Source organism: Carex rostrata, chromosome 18 (assembly GCF_964058835.1).
Source record: "Carex rostrata chromosome 18, lpCarRost1.2, whole genome shotgun sequence".
Lineage (NCBI taxonomy): Eukaryota > Viridiplantae > Streptophyta > Magnoliopsida > Poales > Cyperaceae > Carex > Carex rostrata.
The window spans coordinates 1466419-1483964 of NC_135935.1; the positions used below are offsets into that span (position 1 = coordinate 1466419).

The window sequence follows — 17546 nt, forward strand, 5'->3', positions numbered from 1 at the left end:
GTTTACCGTTTACCAGTATAAATTGAACAGTAAGTGAGGAAAAGATAATACAGAAAGGAGCAATGACAAATTTCCTCTATAAGACTTGGGGAACCCACTCCTCTCCCTTAATTACCTTTTTTTGGGGCTTCCCAACTCAACACGGCTTCTATCTTTATTGATACATTTTGATTTACATGCTTAATGTTCTGATGTACACAAAAAAAAGGAAAATGATATATATATTTTTGTTCTTTGCATTGTCATATGTATTGTTGATGTCTACGTTTTATATTAATTCGTCTTTCGACCTTAACATTTTGTGTTCAAGACTACAAAGATGTTACTTAAATTAAAGAAAATAAGTGTTAGACAACATATCTCACTTCCAAGTATAGTAATTGGAGCTTCAAAGCATGGAAGTTTTTAACTATGGTGAACAGTACATTGATGGTAAATGATGAAATTAACGAAAGATAAGAACAGAATTTCAAGCAAAAAGAAGGGTTCCAACAGAAAAAGAAAAAAAATGAGCCAATGGTTTCGAGATAGGCATGAAATGTGTGCAACATTAATTGATCCTTCCGCTATATTAGGCATAATCATTCCGCGGCATAAATATAAAGTTTAATGATGAATAAAAACGAAAGAGAAATAGACAGTTCTATTGACTTGGAGTCAAGCCAAAGTGAGTCAACAAGTAATATGTTCTTAATTCAAATTAATTTAAATTTCTTCTACGTTAAAAGCATAAAAAAAGCTGTCATTTTCTTGGTGACGGAAATGACGATCCTACTGTTAGATAGGAAGGTTTTTTTCAGAGACTATTTTAGACATGAGCAAACTAATCAGAAAAGCAAAAATAAATAAATAAAATAAAAAAATCATATGGTTGTAATACATAATTGAGCGCATATATATATATATATCATAACCAAGTAATAAAAAGTTAATTTTCCTCTAGTTTTCATTCTAACTTAGTATTTGTAGAAGGCATATTATTAGGCTAAATTAAAGTTAGAGAAGTAATTAAGGAGTTGCATTACATCACTATAATTGATGTTTGTTTGATTACTGGTTTTCTTTTGTTACTGTAAATGATGACCAAATTTCAGCGAAATTGTAAAGCCAATTCCTGGAAATACGAAAGAAGATTTCTTATGTTTCATGTGGGTATTTGCTCAAAATTGACTCCTTCCGATATTTCATAAAAAAAAATTCTGGTAAAGATATCAATGATGCATTCAGCATACTAGATAGGATCAGAGGGCAATAAGTTAAAAATTTATGATCTGAGGTTCTTTTAACTAGTTTTTCGGTTTGGTTTTAGAGAAAAAATATTCGGTGAATTTGAATCCATTAGAAAATATAATCCGGGCTTCTCGCAATGACATCAGTAGTAACGTCATCATGAAGACGTCATTCTGCTGGCTATTGCGCGTGAACTAGTTCTCTTCACTCAACGCAGTCACGCGTAACGGCGTAAGTACCTGGAGCTCAAGTTCCATAGACACGTGTACTTTTTGTAGCGACCCCTGTAGCGGGTCAATTGAACCACCTCTATTCCTCTTTTATATGAAGGAAAATGAGCAAGTGCTGATTTGACCGATCTGGTTCTGCTCTCAGTTAAAATTAGGGGGAATTTCATATATACCCCTCAAAAACATCAAAATTTTGTATCCTCCTACTAACTTCATTTTAAATTTATAAAATATTCATTTTATCATTTATTAAAAACATAAAAAAATTTGTAGTTTGTTTAAGAAAAATATTGATCTTATAAGATATCAATTATACTCTTTATCCTATATAAAATACTCATTTTGCCCTTAAAAACCGAATATCCATTATATCCTTTACCCTTTACTAAATATCCATTTTGCCCTCGAAAAGCTATCAAATAATAAGACGGGCATTTTTCTTAAACAAACAACAAATTTGTTATGCTTTTTATAAAGGATAAAATGGATATTTTATAAATTTAAAATTATTTTTTTAATATAAAAGACTAAAATGAGTAAATTTGTGAGTTTTATCGATTTTTTATTAATACTATAAAAATAAAGAAAGTATCAAATCTGTCCTCGCATTGAAATTATTTTTAAAATGCCCTGACCGTCCAAATGTGGGGCCGTCAACATCTAAAATGAGAAATGAGAAATGAAGATTATATCAACTTTTAATGAAGATTATTTGTTAAATTTCAAGTGCACACATATTAGATCAACTATACAAGAAAAATAACTTAATATGTATGAGACCATAATAGCAAAAGAATTCAATTTTAACAATAATAAATAAAATATAACATATCAAATTATTTATTTGAATAAAAAAACCTTTAAACATTTAACAAATATATGAAAGTAACTCTTTTTTCCCACCCCATAAGCCGCATCATATACAAAGTCATGGTCATAAATTAGATTATGAGAAGTCAAAACTAAAGATTATACAATCTTTTTACTAATCTCATTTCTCGTTTCTCATATCAATGAAGATAAGATTTTTAATATTTTCATATACAAAAGCATCGCCATATATTCTCCGTTTATTTATGTGAAAGGTAAATGGATTTTATTTTAAAGTAATTCATGGCATATTATTTAGGAAGTGTTTATGACAAATCTTTTTATAAGTTTAGATTTTATTCATGGAAAAAATAATAATCGATCATGTCCAGAATTTAATAACCATTTGAACCATGGTCAATTAGAGCCTTTTGATATCAAAGAGTTCGTTCACAAATACATAAAAAAAAAAAAAAGTAAAGCAATTATTTTTTATTTTGTAGATCTAACTTTAAAAAAGTTTTGCATACATTTTTTTTTTTTAGAAACTAAAAATCATGTTTGTTAGAGACAACACATGTTAAGACTATACGGTCAAAGATTGTTAACATTTCTGTTAGGAGTTTGTTAGAGTATCTTGCAAGATTATGAAGATGCTTCCATGTACATGCATGTAAACAGTGAAGAAATTAATACAAATAATTCTTTCGTATATTATTCTCTTTACATTCAAGATGATATCAAATACCTTATTTTTTGGCATACACCATAAACAAGAAAACTAAAACTCAACAAAATTATTTAGCTGAAAATATTAAGATCTCTTAAAAAATAAAAATAAAAATGTGTGTGTGTATATATATATATGTAGTTGACCGTCCCGCCCTTGGACAGTTTGGTCCAAAAAAAGAGTTGACTGCCCCAACGCGGGGCAATTTGGTAGAAAAAGCTGACCGCCCCACGTTTGGGCGGTCATAGCATTTAAAAAAAACAAATTAGAGAACAGATTTGATATTTTCTTTATTTTTTATTTTTTAGGGTATTAATAAAAAATTGGGTTTTGGAAGTTTTGAGGGGGGGAATACATAATTTTGAAGTTTTAGAGGGAGAAAACATAATTTTGAAGTTTTTGAGGGGTATACTGAAATTCCCCCTTAAAATTATGGTATCGGCCCAGTTTAGACTTGGGCTAGTGTGTTACCTCACCAGGCTCTTTAAAATATTCTCCTAATAAATTTTTGTTTAAGCGTTCTTCCCTTGAACAGCAACAAAGGCCCAAGGATTAAATAAATATAATAGACAAGCAGAGTGAAAATCCAATTAGAGTACAAAAAACAAAATAAGCTTCACCACTGTCCAGAAATAATCACTGCATTGCATTTTTCCAAACCAATATCTCCACATCTCTAAAGGATAAAGCCTTCACCACCATATCCTGATCCCACCACACAAACCTTGCCACGTGTCAAATTAGCAACCATTATCCACCTCATATCACCCAAAGTCTTTAATCTCTAGTGGCTTGAATAAACAGGCCAAGCAAGAACCAGAACAAGTTCATACAAAAGAGAGGAGTGTTGTGTAATTTGTGGTTAGTGAGAGAAAGTGTTGGAATGGCAAGCACCATGGTTTCTTCTCTCTCTTTGAGCACATCACCTCCAGTTAAAGCCCGGGGACTGCCGGCCTTGTCCCGCCGCTCCTTCTTTGTCGTTCGTGCCAGTGGTGTCAAGAAGATCAAGACTGCCACACCCTACGGTCGGTACCTTTTTGTCTACTGCAGTCATCGTATTATTCTGTTGATAATGTGAAGAGATAAAATTTATCAAAAATATAATTGTGATGTGATAAAAGTATTATTAAAATCATCCTTGCCGTTTATATATCATGTCAGATTAGGTTTTTTGAGGTAACTCAGCAGGATATCTAACGTAATCCTTCTATCAGCAATAGGTGTCCTGTCACGTTTTGGATCTGTCTTCAAACAAGCCAATGATTTAGTGATGTTATCAGCCCATGATGATGCTAATTTCATCACACATGTTTTCTTTTTCTTGTAATTCTTTTGAAAATGTTCAATTTGTTCATCGAACCCTCTTTGAAATTGGCAATCTCAGACTACAAATACTTTACTCTCTTTTAAGATTTGCCACCCTTGTATCCTCGATATCAATTGTCAAGTCACAAAAAAGGAAAAAAAAAAAAGAGTTCCGGAGATAACACAAACTGGAATCTCATGATATTAAAGTACACTGCTGTCTGCTTCAAACAACCGCTCACTACCTGATATGAGACAATCAATTAGTAGTGGATCAAAAGAACTAGTATTTGGTCTAGTGGTAAAAGCATATGGTCTCTATGTGGGAGACCATGGTTCGAAATCCGGATAAAGAAAATCATTTGTTGTATTACAAGAGTATTGAATAGTTGGGTGGCTTGACCTCCAACTTTTACTAAAAAAAATAGTGGATCAACGACCTAGAATTAGAAAAATGGAGATTTTAATCTGAGCCATCCAATTTATATGAGAAGACTTTTAATGACTCATGGATATGGTTGGGAATTCTCTTATTGTATATGGCCTGGTTGTTAGACTTTTAACAAATATAATTCTTTAAATCTGCACTACGGATCATCTCCAATAATTTTCAAATACTCTAAACAAAACTTGAAGACTCATATATAAAATAAACATTATTACAGGGACTGGAGGTGGTGCGACCTATCAGGAGGATGCCTCTGGAAGGAAGGCTAAGGTCTCCCAACACCCCTACAACGAAAATTTCAAAAATTAAAAATATTATTGTATTTTTTTTATTTTGAGTTTTGAGTTTTGACTATTTGCTAAATGAAACAATAAATGGATACAGGGAAAGGGTGTTTATCAGTTTGTTGACAAATATGGTGCTAACGTCGATGGCTACAGGTAATTTTTACTTCAGAATGTTACTTATTCTAACCATAAGGTATTGCAAACACTTTCTGTTTTAAGATTAAAGAATCCTAAAATTTATAATTTACCCTTGCAGCCCAATTTACACCCCAGACACCTGGTCCGAAAGTGGTGATACCTATGTTGGAGGTACAGCTCTCTCTTTTTGTATTATTAGTTTTTTTTAAGGTTGTTGTATTATTACTTCTTATGGGAAAATAAGGTTTTGGTCCAAATAGAACACAGTAAAATGGACTATACATTTTTTCCTCAGCATTTCACATTATGCACTTTTTCATATCAAAATTACTTTAAGGTCACTTTTTCAAAATTAATTAACATCATAAAAATTAATAGTAATAAAGTATGTCAAAAATTATTCAATTAGCCAATTTGGAAAAACAAAAAACTTAATTGTTTAACAAATATTGCTTGGGGTTTCATGGGTGCAGGAACAACTGGTCTGTTGATCTGGGCAGTGACTCTGGCTGGTCTGTTAGGCGGAGGTGCTCTCCTGGTGTACAGCACCAGTGCTTTGGCTCAGTAAATAATAATATTCATGGACAGATATAAATATTTTGTAGATCCAATTAATGTACTTAGTCATGTGTACTTCTTTTCGTCGGACAAAATGGAAATTATTATGTACTTCCAATAGCAGGATAATATATTGCCTGTATGTCATGCAGCAACTTAAACTTTGATCTTTGATTAATTATGAAAATGTGTAACATAACAGTATGTAGATATTCATCACATAGTTTTCTATTTTGTGACAGTCACCCCTTGGCGTATTATTCCAAGCAATTTATTCCAAGAGTGTCTAAATAGATTTTTAAAGTTAATATCCTTTTTTCAAGTTACTCTACAAGAAGTTAATGTTGGTCAATTTATTAGAAAAGTAATATACGTGATTATTCAGTTTTTGTACTTGTTCTGGAAATTTGTCGAATCTGAATATAATTAAAATATTTTTGAATTATTAGATGTTTCTTTTCTAATTTATACATTTTTATCAATCTCAATAAAGTTGTCTAATTTTTATAATATATGTTAAAGTTGAAGCATTTTGAAACTTTTAATGGCTCTCAGAAAAAACATATGAGATTTAGGCCCTTCTTTAGGGGCGTAAACGGATACGGATAATCCGCTCCGTATTCAAAGATTATCAGAATCTGGATTAAACGGATAAGGATAATTGTGAATACAGATACGGATAGTTTCATGAAGGTGAATATCCGTATTTGTATCCGCAATTATCCGGATCCGAAAATGCTCCAAACCGGCTCCGACTTTACTGCTCTAGATATAAATTGTTATATAATTATCTCATATTCATTTCAGTCTTGGTTGTGAAATAAATGATAATACGATCTGGTTATATAATTGTCATTGTTTCAAGACAATAACAATGCACTATTTTGTATCCTTAAAATGTAGAACTCAATTATTCGTTTCGTATCCACATTTAAATCCGTATTCATAGATTATTCGCTCCGTATTTGTATTCATTTTAGACGAATTTGATTTTAAATTTTGATATCCGTTTACCATCCATATCCGTTCATTGAAAGACGGATACTGATATGGTATTAGCATTTTCCGCTCCGAATCTGTTCCGTTTACATCCCTAGGCCTTCTTGCAATCATATCAACTTTTAGTATTTTATTAATTTCATAAATTAACTTTTAGCATTTTATTAATTTCATAAATTTCGATAAGGAAACACTAATAAAGAATCAAAGTACATTCGGTTCGGAAAATAGATGATTAATTAAATCGACTTATCCGGCTACGAGATTAATTCGTATCAGCATATCTTTTATCATCTAGATTGAAATCCATGACACACGTCAATGATAAAGGGCCTTGCATTTCAATATTGACAAATTCCATGTTTATATACATTGAAACCAAAGCATAATATGCGGTGTCTCAAATCATCTGAACCCTCAGTAACGAACTTGCATGACAAGATATAAGGAAACTAAAAAGACAGTTTGATTAAACTTTATATTTTTTATTATTTCAAGCAAAAGAGCACAGCACATTAAAATAACAAAACACCAGATCGATGACAAAAAAAAATCACCGATTACTAAAACAATGAGCATGTAATACAAGTCCACACATAACAAAACCACACAACGAGTAATTTTAGCATGTAATACAAGTCGTTGAACATTTCATGCCTCATTAATATAACACCTACGTTTTAAAGTCAGAAAATCCTTAAGAAAGAAGAAGGATTTGTAATTTCAAAATCTGTTGTACTAAAATCAACTGATTTGATCTTCAAGGATCATTTCTTGCCGCCGCCGGAAACATTAAACTTGAAGAAGATAATGTCTCCATCCTGTACAACATACGTCTTCCCTTCCTGTCTGTATTTCCCAGCCGCCTATAATTAGATAACCAATATAAAGAAATAATTCATACAATGCCTGGATCTAGTAGGTGGCATAAAGCTTTTTTTCACCAATAACTTGGGTACAAAAGAAGAATAAACTTTTCACATAAAATCAGCATTTCACTGAATTACAAAAATCATACCGAGCACAACTTAGATTAGCAACTAGCATCCAACATTTGTTTAATTTATTTGGAATTACTAATTACCATAAGTAGACCGCAGTTATTACCCCCTGCTTTTTATATCATATCAACAAAATATTTTCCAATTGAGTTGTGGCGTATTTAACACAAAAAGGTGCCATCAAACAAGCTAGAAAGCTCGTACTATTGGCAAAACATCAAAACATGATGGGTCTTAACATAGTGTGTTACTAGTGAATAAAAACGACTACATAGTAGCAGAATACCTTCACTGCTGATTCACTACCCAGTTCCTTCAAATCATCAAATTTCATAACCTGATACATTGAGGTTCAAAACTAACTGTTAACAAAATTAAGAACAAAAGGTTGCAAAATGGCACTAAAGGGTACTGCAAAAGTAGGAAGGAGGGAGGGAGAGATGGATGGATGGAGAGAGAGAACATTACCTCAGCACAAATAAAGCCTCTTTCAAAATCTGTGTGAATTGCACCAGCCGCTTGAGGTGCCTTTGTTTGCTTCCTTATCTGCCAGCATTTGACCTAGTTTTAATTCAACAAACAAATATAATGCATTAGCACCTATATCTATAACAAAATTATGTAAGCAGTAAACACAAGAACAAACGTAGTACCTCATCAGGGCCAGCAGTGAAGAAATATATAAGATTAATTGTGGCGAATCCAGTCTTAACAATCTTTGTTATAGCACTAAATAAGACATATATCAATTAAAAAATGCACCATAAATTTCAAATTATTATTAAGATGGGAAACAATATATATATTTTTTTATGAAATGTGACCATGTGGTAAAAACATAAAACAAATAAATAAGCATAGCACCTTTGTATATTGTTCTGCTGACAGTATTTGGCAGCTTCATCCTCTGGCATATCAACAAGCATTTTTTCCAATGCACAACTAAAAGGTATAATTGTATCCCCTCCATGTTCTTGAACCCTTTTCATTATTAATATTAACATTAATACAGATTTCTCAAATAATTATACCGAACCTTGTAAACAACCTCACTTAAATGCCTATTGTACATATTATACAGATTACTCATATTATATACATGCTTGCGCATTCTTGTTTCTCAACCAAACCCTTAAATAGTGAGATGTCAACAACTTAGCTCCTATTTCAAATAGTCAATTCTTCCATAAGTTCAAATTAAGAAAAATTTAGCAGAAGGATTTTAAAGACTTAATTTTATGAAGTTATGACTTGGTTCTAAAATAACTAGTAAGGAAGAAATGCCAGTAGCAATTTAGTCGTTTATTACAACTTCATCTTAGGCAGGGTTCAATTAACCTGTGAATTTCGGATCCAGTTGCAAATATGAGATAACGAGAAACAAAAAAATAACAATGAACAAAGAGATTGATACCAAGCGTGGATTTTGGGCAAGAACTTGTTTTTCTTTCTTTGGTAATCTTTCTCAGTCATGTTAACCTGAAAGAGACAAATAATACAACATTATAGAGAAGTTTCACAAAAATTAAACTACAAGTTTTTGATAAAAATCAACTATTGACAAACATACAAGGTAGACCACAGGTTTGGCTGAGAGTAGTTGTAATGTATTAAGTATTTCAACATCTGCTGCCTTCCACTCTCCAAGCCTTACATCTTTCCCATCTTGTAACCATGTTTTTACCCGAAGGCACAAGTCGTGCTCAATTTTGAGTTGTTTGTCATTGCTCCTCTTCATAGCCTTCTCTAAATCCTCTACCTTATTTTGCATATACTCCAAATCCTTGTGAAAGGTGAATTAAAAGAAGTGATAAAAGTAGGGTGATATTAGACAGAGAAGTCAAACATCATAATTCATTTAACACAATCTCAAATAAGTAAAATGACAGTGTTAATTGCATGTCCAAGCGGTGGTTTGCAGATTTCTTTCACATTGATATTTTGCAGAAAAACTACTACTTGTGGTACCAGGATCAAAGTTCAAAAATTAACAACATAAAAAACCTTGAGTCTTAGCTCTTCAGTGATGGTCTCTAAATCCCTAACAGGGTCCACTATATCATCCACATGGATAATCTCTGGATCTTCAAATGCCCCTGAATTAACAACAAAAAAGAATATTAGCACAAGTTAGGAAAATAATCGAGTGTCGACAACTCAGCATATTCAGATTCACAGGTATAAAATAAAAAGAAAAACTTACTCAGCACATGAAAGATTCCATCGACAGCCCTAATGTGAGAGAGGAAGCTGTTGCCTAAGCCTTGCCCCTCGTGGGCCCCGCGCACCAGTCCCGCAATGTCATGTATTTCAAGAAATGCAGATACCTAAAGAAATTTATTTAGCAACAATAATGAGATCTTAATATGTGCTGCAACAATCTAGTATTTAAAGTTAAACAACAAGTGGTATGAAGTACATCCGGGCATTCTACCTGACTTGTATATATTTGTACAATTACTGGATTCTGCTGTTTCTGGAACAATATAATGTCTGTAGCCCAGAAGGATGGAATCAAAACACTCGTACAAAACCCAATAAAAAAGGGACCATAAAAATGAATCAAACAAAAGATAGTATATGAAGATAAAAAAAAAAAAAAAAACTCGTATGAAGGAGCATTGCTCCAATAAAATGTCAATTTTAACACACAAAAAGTAAAACATAAAAGATTAAGATTAGCAGTACCAACCTCACTCTTGGGCTTGTAGAGTTGACAAAGCCAATCAAACCTTTCATCTGGCACATTAATCCGTGCTTCATTTGGTTCAATGGTACAAAATGGGAAGTTCTCAGCTGGAATAGCTAGCTTTGTTAGTGTGTTAAACAATGTTGATTTTCCCACATTTGGTAGCCCAACCTACAAAATAGTCACATAAACAAATTCATAGTCAATTTCTTTGATGAATAAACAACTGATTTGATAATTCAAGATCTATAGATTAGTAACAAATGAAAAATTAACTGAGATGTTCCTGTTCTCATAAAATAGTACATGAGAGTGGCAACAAACATTGCAAAATTCAATTCCTCATCATTCCAACATTTAGAATAGAGCACTAGGATGTCAATACATTAGCCAATTACTACAACAAGATTGCATATTGTCCTCAACTGAAATGCATAGATAAAGTAATAATCTGAAATTATCTGAATAAATAATGCACAATTAGCTACAGTTTTCCTAAAACTCGATTCTCTCAACTATATAGAACATACTAATTGCTAAAGATCCTTTCTCCTAATAAATTTACTTAGGGTTTGTAATGAGCTTAACAACAACAAAAATCTCACTAAAAACAACTTTATTTTGAAAGGCGCGTGTATATGCTATAAAGCAGAAAATTTAGCATCAAACCAATGCAAATAAAACCAAATCGGAAATATATACGAGCCGGAAATTAAGACTATAAGCTCACGATTCCAATCTTAAGATGAGACGAGAAACGACCGAGGATGGGGCGCTCGGTCGGCGCTTCCTTGGATTTGGAGGCCTTGGGTGGCATATCTTATCAAGGATTGGTACCAGTTACTGGATTAGTAAATTTCTAGGGTTTAGAGCGCAAAGATCTTGCACTCGCTTTTAGGGTTTAGATTCCACGCCAAATTATCGACTTGAAGAAGAGAAACTTGTGGAATGTGGCACTTGATGAGGATTTTATTAAAAGAACCCTTTAAAAATTTACATGTTTATCCCTTGAAACACGAGGAATCGCGTCTCAAGTCCATTTTCGTTCTGTCTATCCTGATTTTTAATGCATGTCAAATGATATGTTCGTTTTCTTTTCTTTTTTTACGACTGGGATCAAATTTTACTTTCTGAATGCATGATGTATAAAACATCTAAACGTATGCATTTTTTTTAAATATTGTTTTTTTTTTTTATTTCGAAAGGGAATACCTCCACTTCCTGCTTAACTAGTCTTCCCATCCATTAAATGTTATCATTTTTGCTTTAATTTTAAAGCGAAGGACATACATTAAGAAAATCTTCATTTTATTATTTAATTAAAAGTACATGGTAGTATGTTAAATTGTTAACACATAAATATGGAATAGACAAAAAATATTTTGTCAAATCTGTCCAGAAAAACGAAATATATCTTTGACACAGAGAAACATAATTTGAGTAAAATAAGTTGATTTATAAGTGTACGGTTAGGCCACAGCCCACAGCTCTATAGTTTGAGTAACATAAGTTGATTTATATAAGTTCATATAGACAAAAAAAAAAAAAAGAGGAGGGTTCAAATGCCTCCATTTTTTGTGCCTCCATCATGCCTCCATTTTTTAAAACTTTAATAACTCAAGATTTAAAACTTAAAAATCAAAATAAAACTGTTAGATGTGATCTATATTATTTTCTCTATGTGCTCATAAAAAATTATCACATTTCAATTTTGTTTTTATGTAAATCAATAAGTTCAAAAATCAACGTCTAGAAATCATCCAAATTAGTGCATTTTTTACAAGCTCTTGATGACAATCAAAATAAAATTGAAATGTCATAATTTTTTACATGTGCATAGATAAAATAATGTAGATCATATCTAACGGTTTTATTTTGATTTTTAAGTTTTAAATTTTGAATTATTAAAGTTTTAAAAAATGGAGATATGGTGGAGGCACAAAAAATGGAGGCATTTGAACCCTCCTAAAAAAAATAGGGTTTCTCTCAAATCTTATCTAAACGTACGGTTAGGGGCACATTCTCATCTGAAGTATGAACTGACACAAAAAAAAAAAAAAAAAAACCATAATTTTAATGTACTATTTTTTTTAAAAATTATTGAGTTGGATGTCAAATTATTCAATACACTTTCAAACTCCTGCGTATATTACAAAAAATTTATCCACTTTCTGAATATCGAACCCATCACTTTTTATGTAGAAGTCATGTGTCTTTGCTACTATAACAAAAACAAGTTGTTTAATGTGCTATTTTTTAAAACCATGGAACTTTCTAATATATAGAAAACTTTTATTTATATTTGATTGTGATATTTAATTGCTTCTTATATTTTCTAAAGTTTGTTAAAGGAGTTTATTAAATTAATTTCAAATTTTGCAGTGTAATATATAACTAAAAGTTTTCATATTAAGAAATTTTTGGTTGGATATTCAAGTTTAAATATATCTAAGTATGTAGTTTTTGACAGAATTAAAAATTGAAAATATAAAGTGCAAGTAAAGTAATAGAGTTAAGAGAGTTGACACAAGAGATGATAACAGAATTCATCAACTAAATGCCTGTGTCTCAAGAGTACCGCGATCGACTCTTGGTGCACCTTTCTATTATCCAAAAGAAAGAAATACAAGGTAGAACCGTCGAGACCTTACAACACGGGGGTAGTCAACTAAGCCCAAAGAAAAAAGAGTTCAAACAGCTCAAGTAGAAAGGAGCACACACAGCTCAAATAGACGAGCACACAAAGCTTTGAGTTAAACAAACACTCTCTAACTTTCACTCTGATCTCAACACTGATTAATTTAGGTGAAGTGGATTTGAACTTATTGAAAGGATATTGAAGTATAAGCACAAGCAACAACATACAAGGCTAAACCTCTCAAATGATTCAAAAGTGGTGACTCAAAGAATGTTGTGTTGATTGTCTAAAGGGAAACAATCAAGCCCTCTTTTTATAAGAAGATATCAAAGAATTTCATAAAAAGGAAACAAATATAAGTTTCATTCTCAACTGTCAATCTGTCATAAACGGCTTGAGTAGATCTCTAGATCCGCAGAATTAGGGCTTGCATTTTTTTTTACTTGTGCTTTGTTTCCGTTATGGATTGCCTGGATATATTTGAATTTTAAAGTTTTGGATTTCTACTGTGACAATGTCAGATCAATTGTCGTAGCGACTAGACCCAAGCAGTGACAACCTTAAACCTACTTTATCATATTTTTAGATATATATAAAAAGAGGAGGGATCGGATGACACTGTTTTTTGGTGATATCGGATGACACCGTGCATTTTCAAAGTCCAAATAGTCGATCCAAACTGTTCAACTTGATGGATATGTTCAAATGTGCTTGCAGATCAAATTTTATATTTTTCTGAGTTTTTTTACTATTTATTAAGATGGGTACAAAAATTCAATGGTCTGGATATAGCGATTTTGTTAATTACTTAATAAATAGTAAAAAAATTCCAAAAAATGTAAAATTTGATCTGCAAGCACATTTTAACATATCCATTACGTTGAACAGTTTGGATCGACTATTTGGACTTTGAAACTTTGAAAATGCACGATGTCATCCGATGTCACCAAAAAACGGTGTCATTCGATCCCTCCTCAAATAAAAATTGATAAAATTAAAATGGTAAAGTAAATTTCATGCTCTTCATGATTCAGCATCCAATCAGTCTATATAGCTTGTGTTCATTATGAATCATGTCTTGATGTTTTTCTTTGCTTTTCTTTGACAATCAAATTGATATAGCAATTTAAATCTGTAAACATCTCAAACAAAGAAATTATAAAATTCAATGCTTATATGTTTTACAAATTAGTCAAATAGAACAATATATTGCTTGCAACAACAGTTGATGTTTATGTTTTTTAAAATTTGCATTTCAATTACTAAAATAATTTTTTCACTTAATTAATAAAATATTTCCAGTTTTTATTGACTACGTTTATTAGAGATCTATTTTTAAGCAATTTACAGTTGTAATTTGACATACTTTTTTAAATTATTTTCGAAATATTATTCTTTTCTTATACAATGTTGTTTACGGAGAATTTTAAGAGAATTTTAAGTAATATTATGGAGTTCAATTATTTGTAAAATATTATTCTAAGTAACATTACGGAGAATTTTTACATTCTTCACTTTTGTTCTAGTAATGCAAGTTGGTAACGTTGTAGAAGACGTAACGGGCTACTTGAGATTCTACAATGTAAACTCAGTAGAGATCACATCAAAATAATTGGAACCATAACAAACACTGTGGGATTAGATATGTTGTGGCGTTGTATATTGTAACAGGTTGTCATTATGAAACCCTGCCATCTCAGTGTTATTTTTTCATTACTATGTTTGGTGAATATGGCAAGGGAATAGATATTGTAATGTGTGATTATCTTGCCAATACAATTCCGTAATTTATAGCTATTGTATTGCCTATGATAAATATGGATTTTGTCTATTCTCACTCGACGGGAATCACTTATTTTGAAAATAATTTTCTTTTCATAAATAAAAGCTACTATTGATTTTCTTAGGAAGCGTCTAATTGTCCACAGCTTTTTGTCCACCATTTGTCCACAGTTTTGACTTGCGCGAATACTGTAAAATTACTTCTACATGCTATATAATTATACAATATATCACATAAAATATATCAGTTAATCACAAAACATCCAGCAACTATTTGAAGTGGTCTCATGATAGTTAGAAAAAGATTGCAACTTGCACAACATGACAAAATAAATGTACTTTCAAACTGTACTTTCGGAAATTACAGTTATAGGAAGTTATTGGCAGTTAGAGTTAGTTATTAGCGGTTATTGGCAGTTAGAATTAATTATTAGCGTCCGCACTGGGTTGAATCTTGTATACTGTAAAATTGAATATTGTATACAGTAAAATTTTCAATTGAATCTTGTATACTGTAAAATTGAATCTTCTACACAGTAAAATTTACAATTGAATCTTGTATACTGTAAAATTGAATCAGCAGAACTGTAAAATTGAATCTTGTATACAGTAGAATTTTCAATTGAATCTTGTATACTGTAAAAGTTAAATCTTGTATACAGTAGAATTTTCAATTGAATCTTGCATACTGTAAAATTGAATCTCGTATAATGTAAAATTTTCAAATAATACTGTAAATTTTCAATTGAATCTTGTATACTGTAAAAAGACAGTTAGATGGGAGTGGATAAGGTTGTGGACAAATGGTGGACAAAACCCAGTGGATAGAAACATTTTCTCTTCTTGAAATGCTGAAAGTAATAGCTATTCAAAACCAAACATAATAATAACACGTTACCATTAGTGTTATTCCTTGGTACCTAGACTCCTAATATTCCATAGAATAATCTCTAGCGCGAACCAAACACCATAATTAGAACATTGAGAAATATAGTAAGTATAATTAGGACATCCATAATATGTAGGTCCCAATATATTGTGCATGGGGTGTTTATTTGATTTTTAACCGAATCGAAAAACTTTGGACTAAATGATTTGTTTTTTTATTAAAATGGATCGAACCTTAGAGCATCTACATCCCAGCAACTCAAATGAGTTTCTAAATAACTGTTAACTATTTTTTTAGAAATTAGGACTTTAAAGTTTCTAACTCTCACATTTCTGAAATTAATTTTAGAGTTTTTATTAATCCATGTCAACAATAAATTAAAAAGAATAAATAATTTGAGCCAATCATTTGACCAATGTGGAGTTTATAAACAGTTTCTTAATAAGAAATTTTCTTGCATAGTTTTTAAATAAAGAATTCTCTCACATCTCTGAAATTGAATTAGAAACTCTCATAATAACAATAACAAAGATGTAAATGCTCTTAATTTTTTATTTGTTTTGATTTAGTTCTATTTAAAATTTTCAAAATCAATACAACCAAACCGACCGAACTTAGTTCTGATTCATTCTTTTTTTAGGTGGGTCTCTCTCTCCTACTCCGTTTCTCCCTCTTTCTTCAATCTCTTTTTTCATTTGTAAAAAGCTTGACAGATCTCTTATTCTTTTTTGTTTTGAAAATGACTTGGTAGGCTACCAAGCTTGACAGATCTCTTCTTGTTCTCTCTCCCTCCTACTCTCTCTCTTTCTCTCTTACCTACTCTATTTGTATTTCTAGGAGTGGAGTTAGGATTTTCGTCTGAAGGGGCAAAAAAATATCAAATCGGGTTTAAATAGCTTATTGGATTAAAACTCATTAACTAATTGGTTACTCGATAAAAAAACAATGCTTTGACTCATATTTTTCAATGCTCTGACTTGTAATTTCTAATGTTTTAATTTATAATTCTAATTATCAATTATAAATCAAGAAATTTATTTTTATTTTAACAATAAATTTAACCCGAAATAGAAATCAAACATTCAGAGGGAAGACAAAAAAATTTCCAGAGAAAAACAAAATCGTTCGGTATCATTAAATTCGAAATCCAAAATAGTAGGGGGGCAACTGCTCCCCCTAGTCTATGCTGGGTCCGCACCTGCATCTTTCTCTTCCACGTTTTGTTTTTTCTTTGGATTTGATTCAAAAAGAGATCTGATTTCTCTTTTATCTTTCTCTTTGATTCTTTTTTTTATTTTTTTTATTTCCTACTATCTTTTTCTCTCTCGCTGATACAAGAGAGTAACAAGACCTCAGGCCTCGGATGAATTTGCCACTGGAGGGTGATCTATCCATTTCTTGTTTATTCGTGCTGTAAAATCTCGTGCAGAAAATGATCTGAATTTTTTCCCCAAATCCAACAAAACCTACGTGAATTGCGATTTGATCGGTTATTTCGGTTCAACTGAATAAACTGAAATTTGTTTTGATTCGGTTTTCTCGGTTCATTGATTTAATTCGGTTCATTTCAATTCTATTTTTAAAAGTTTATTTTATATTTTATTTTGGTTTCAACTGAACCGAACCGATAAACACCATTTGTGATCTTAAGAAAACACAACGACCCAAAATGGTTTGCAATTAACGTCGCTTAACATACTAAATTTTAGAATTTACGTTCTTAATCAGCTGTTTGTTTGGTTTGGTTCTTTAGATTAAACCTCAACCCAACACGTGAAATAAAAAGCGAAAAAAATGGAAACATGCACTAGC

General features: G+C 31.4%; 2 protein-coding genes across 2 annotated transcripts; one reads left to right on the forward strand and one right to left on the reverse strand.

Moving 5' to 3' along the window:
* The first annotated feature begins 3606 nt into the window (after positions 1 to 3606).
* On the forward strand, positions 3607 to 5981 carry PSBR (photosystem II subunit R). Its single transcript, XM_078319685.1, has 5 exons — positions 3607 to 4025; positions 4971 to 5023; positions 5138 to 5193; positions 5297 to 5349; positions 5652 to 5981. The coding sequence occupies exons 1-5, from the start codon at positions 3884 to 3886 to the stop codon at positions 5744 to 5746; spliced, it is 399 nt and encodes a 132-aa protein (XP_078175811.1). The 5' UTR covers positions 3607 to 3883; the 3' UTR covers positions 5747 to 5981.
* A 1218-nt stretch (positions 5982 to 7199) lies between these two features.
* LOC144569372 (GTP binding protein) lies at positions 7200 to 11399 on the reverse strand. The gene is made up of 11 exons (XM_078319686.1): positions 11156 to 11399; positions 10429 to 10596; positions 9940 to 10063; positions 9741 to 9832; positions 9307 to 9519; positions 9151 to 9215; positions 8601 to 8717; positions 8390 to 8465; positions 8205 to 8297; positions 8023 to 8073; positions 7200 to 7601 (listed from the first exon to the last, which is right to left on the reverse strand). The coding sequence occupies exons 1-11, from the start codon at positions 11240 to 11242 to the stop codon at positions 7503 to 7505; spliced, it is 1185 nt and encodes a 394-aa protein (XP_078175812.1). The 5' UTR covers positions 11243 to 11399; the 3' UTR covers positions 7200 to 7502.
* Positions 11400 to 17546: the final 6147 nt, after the last annotated feature.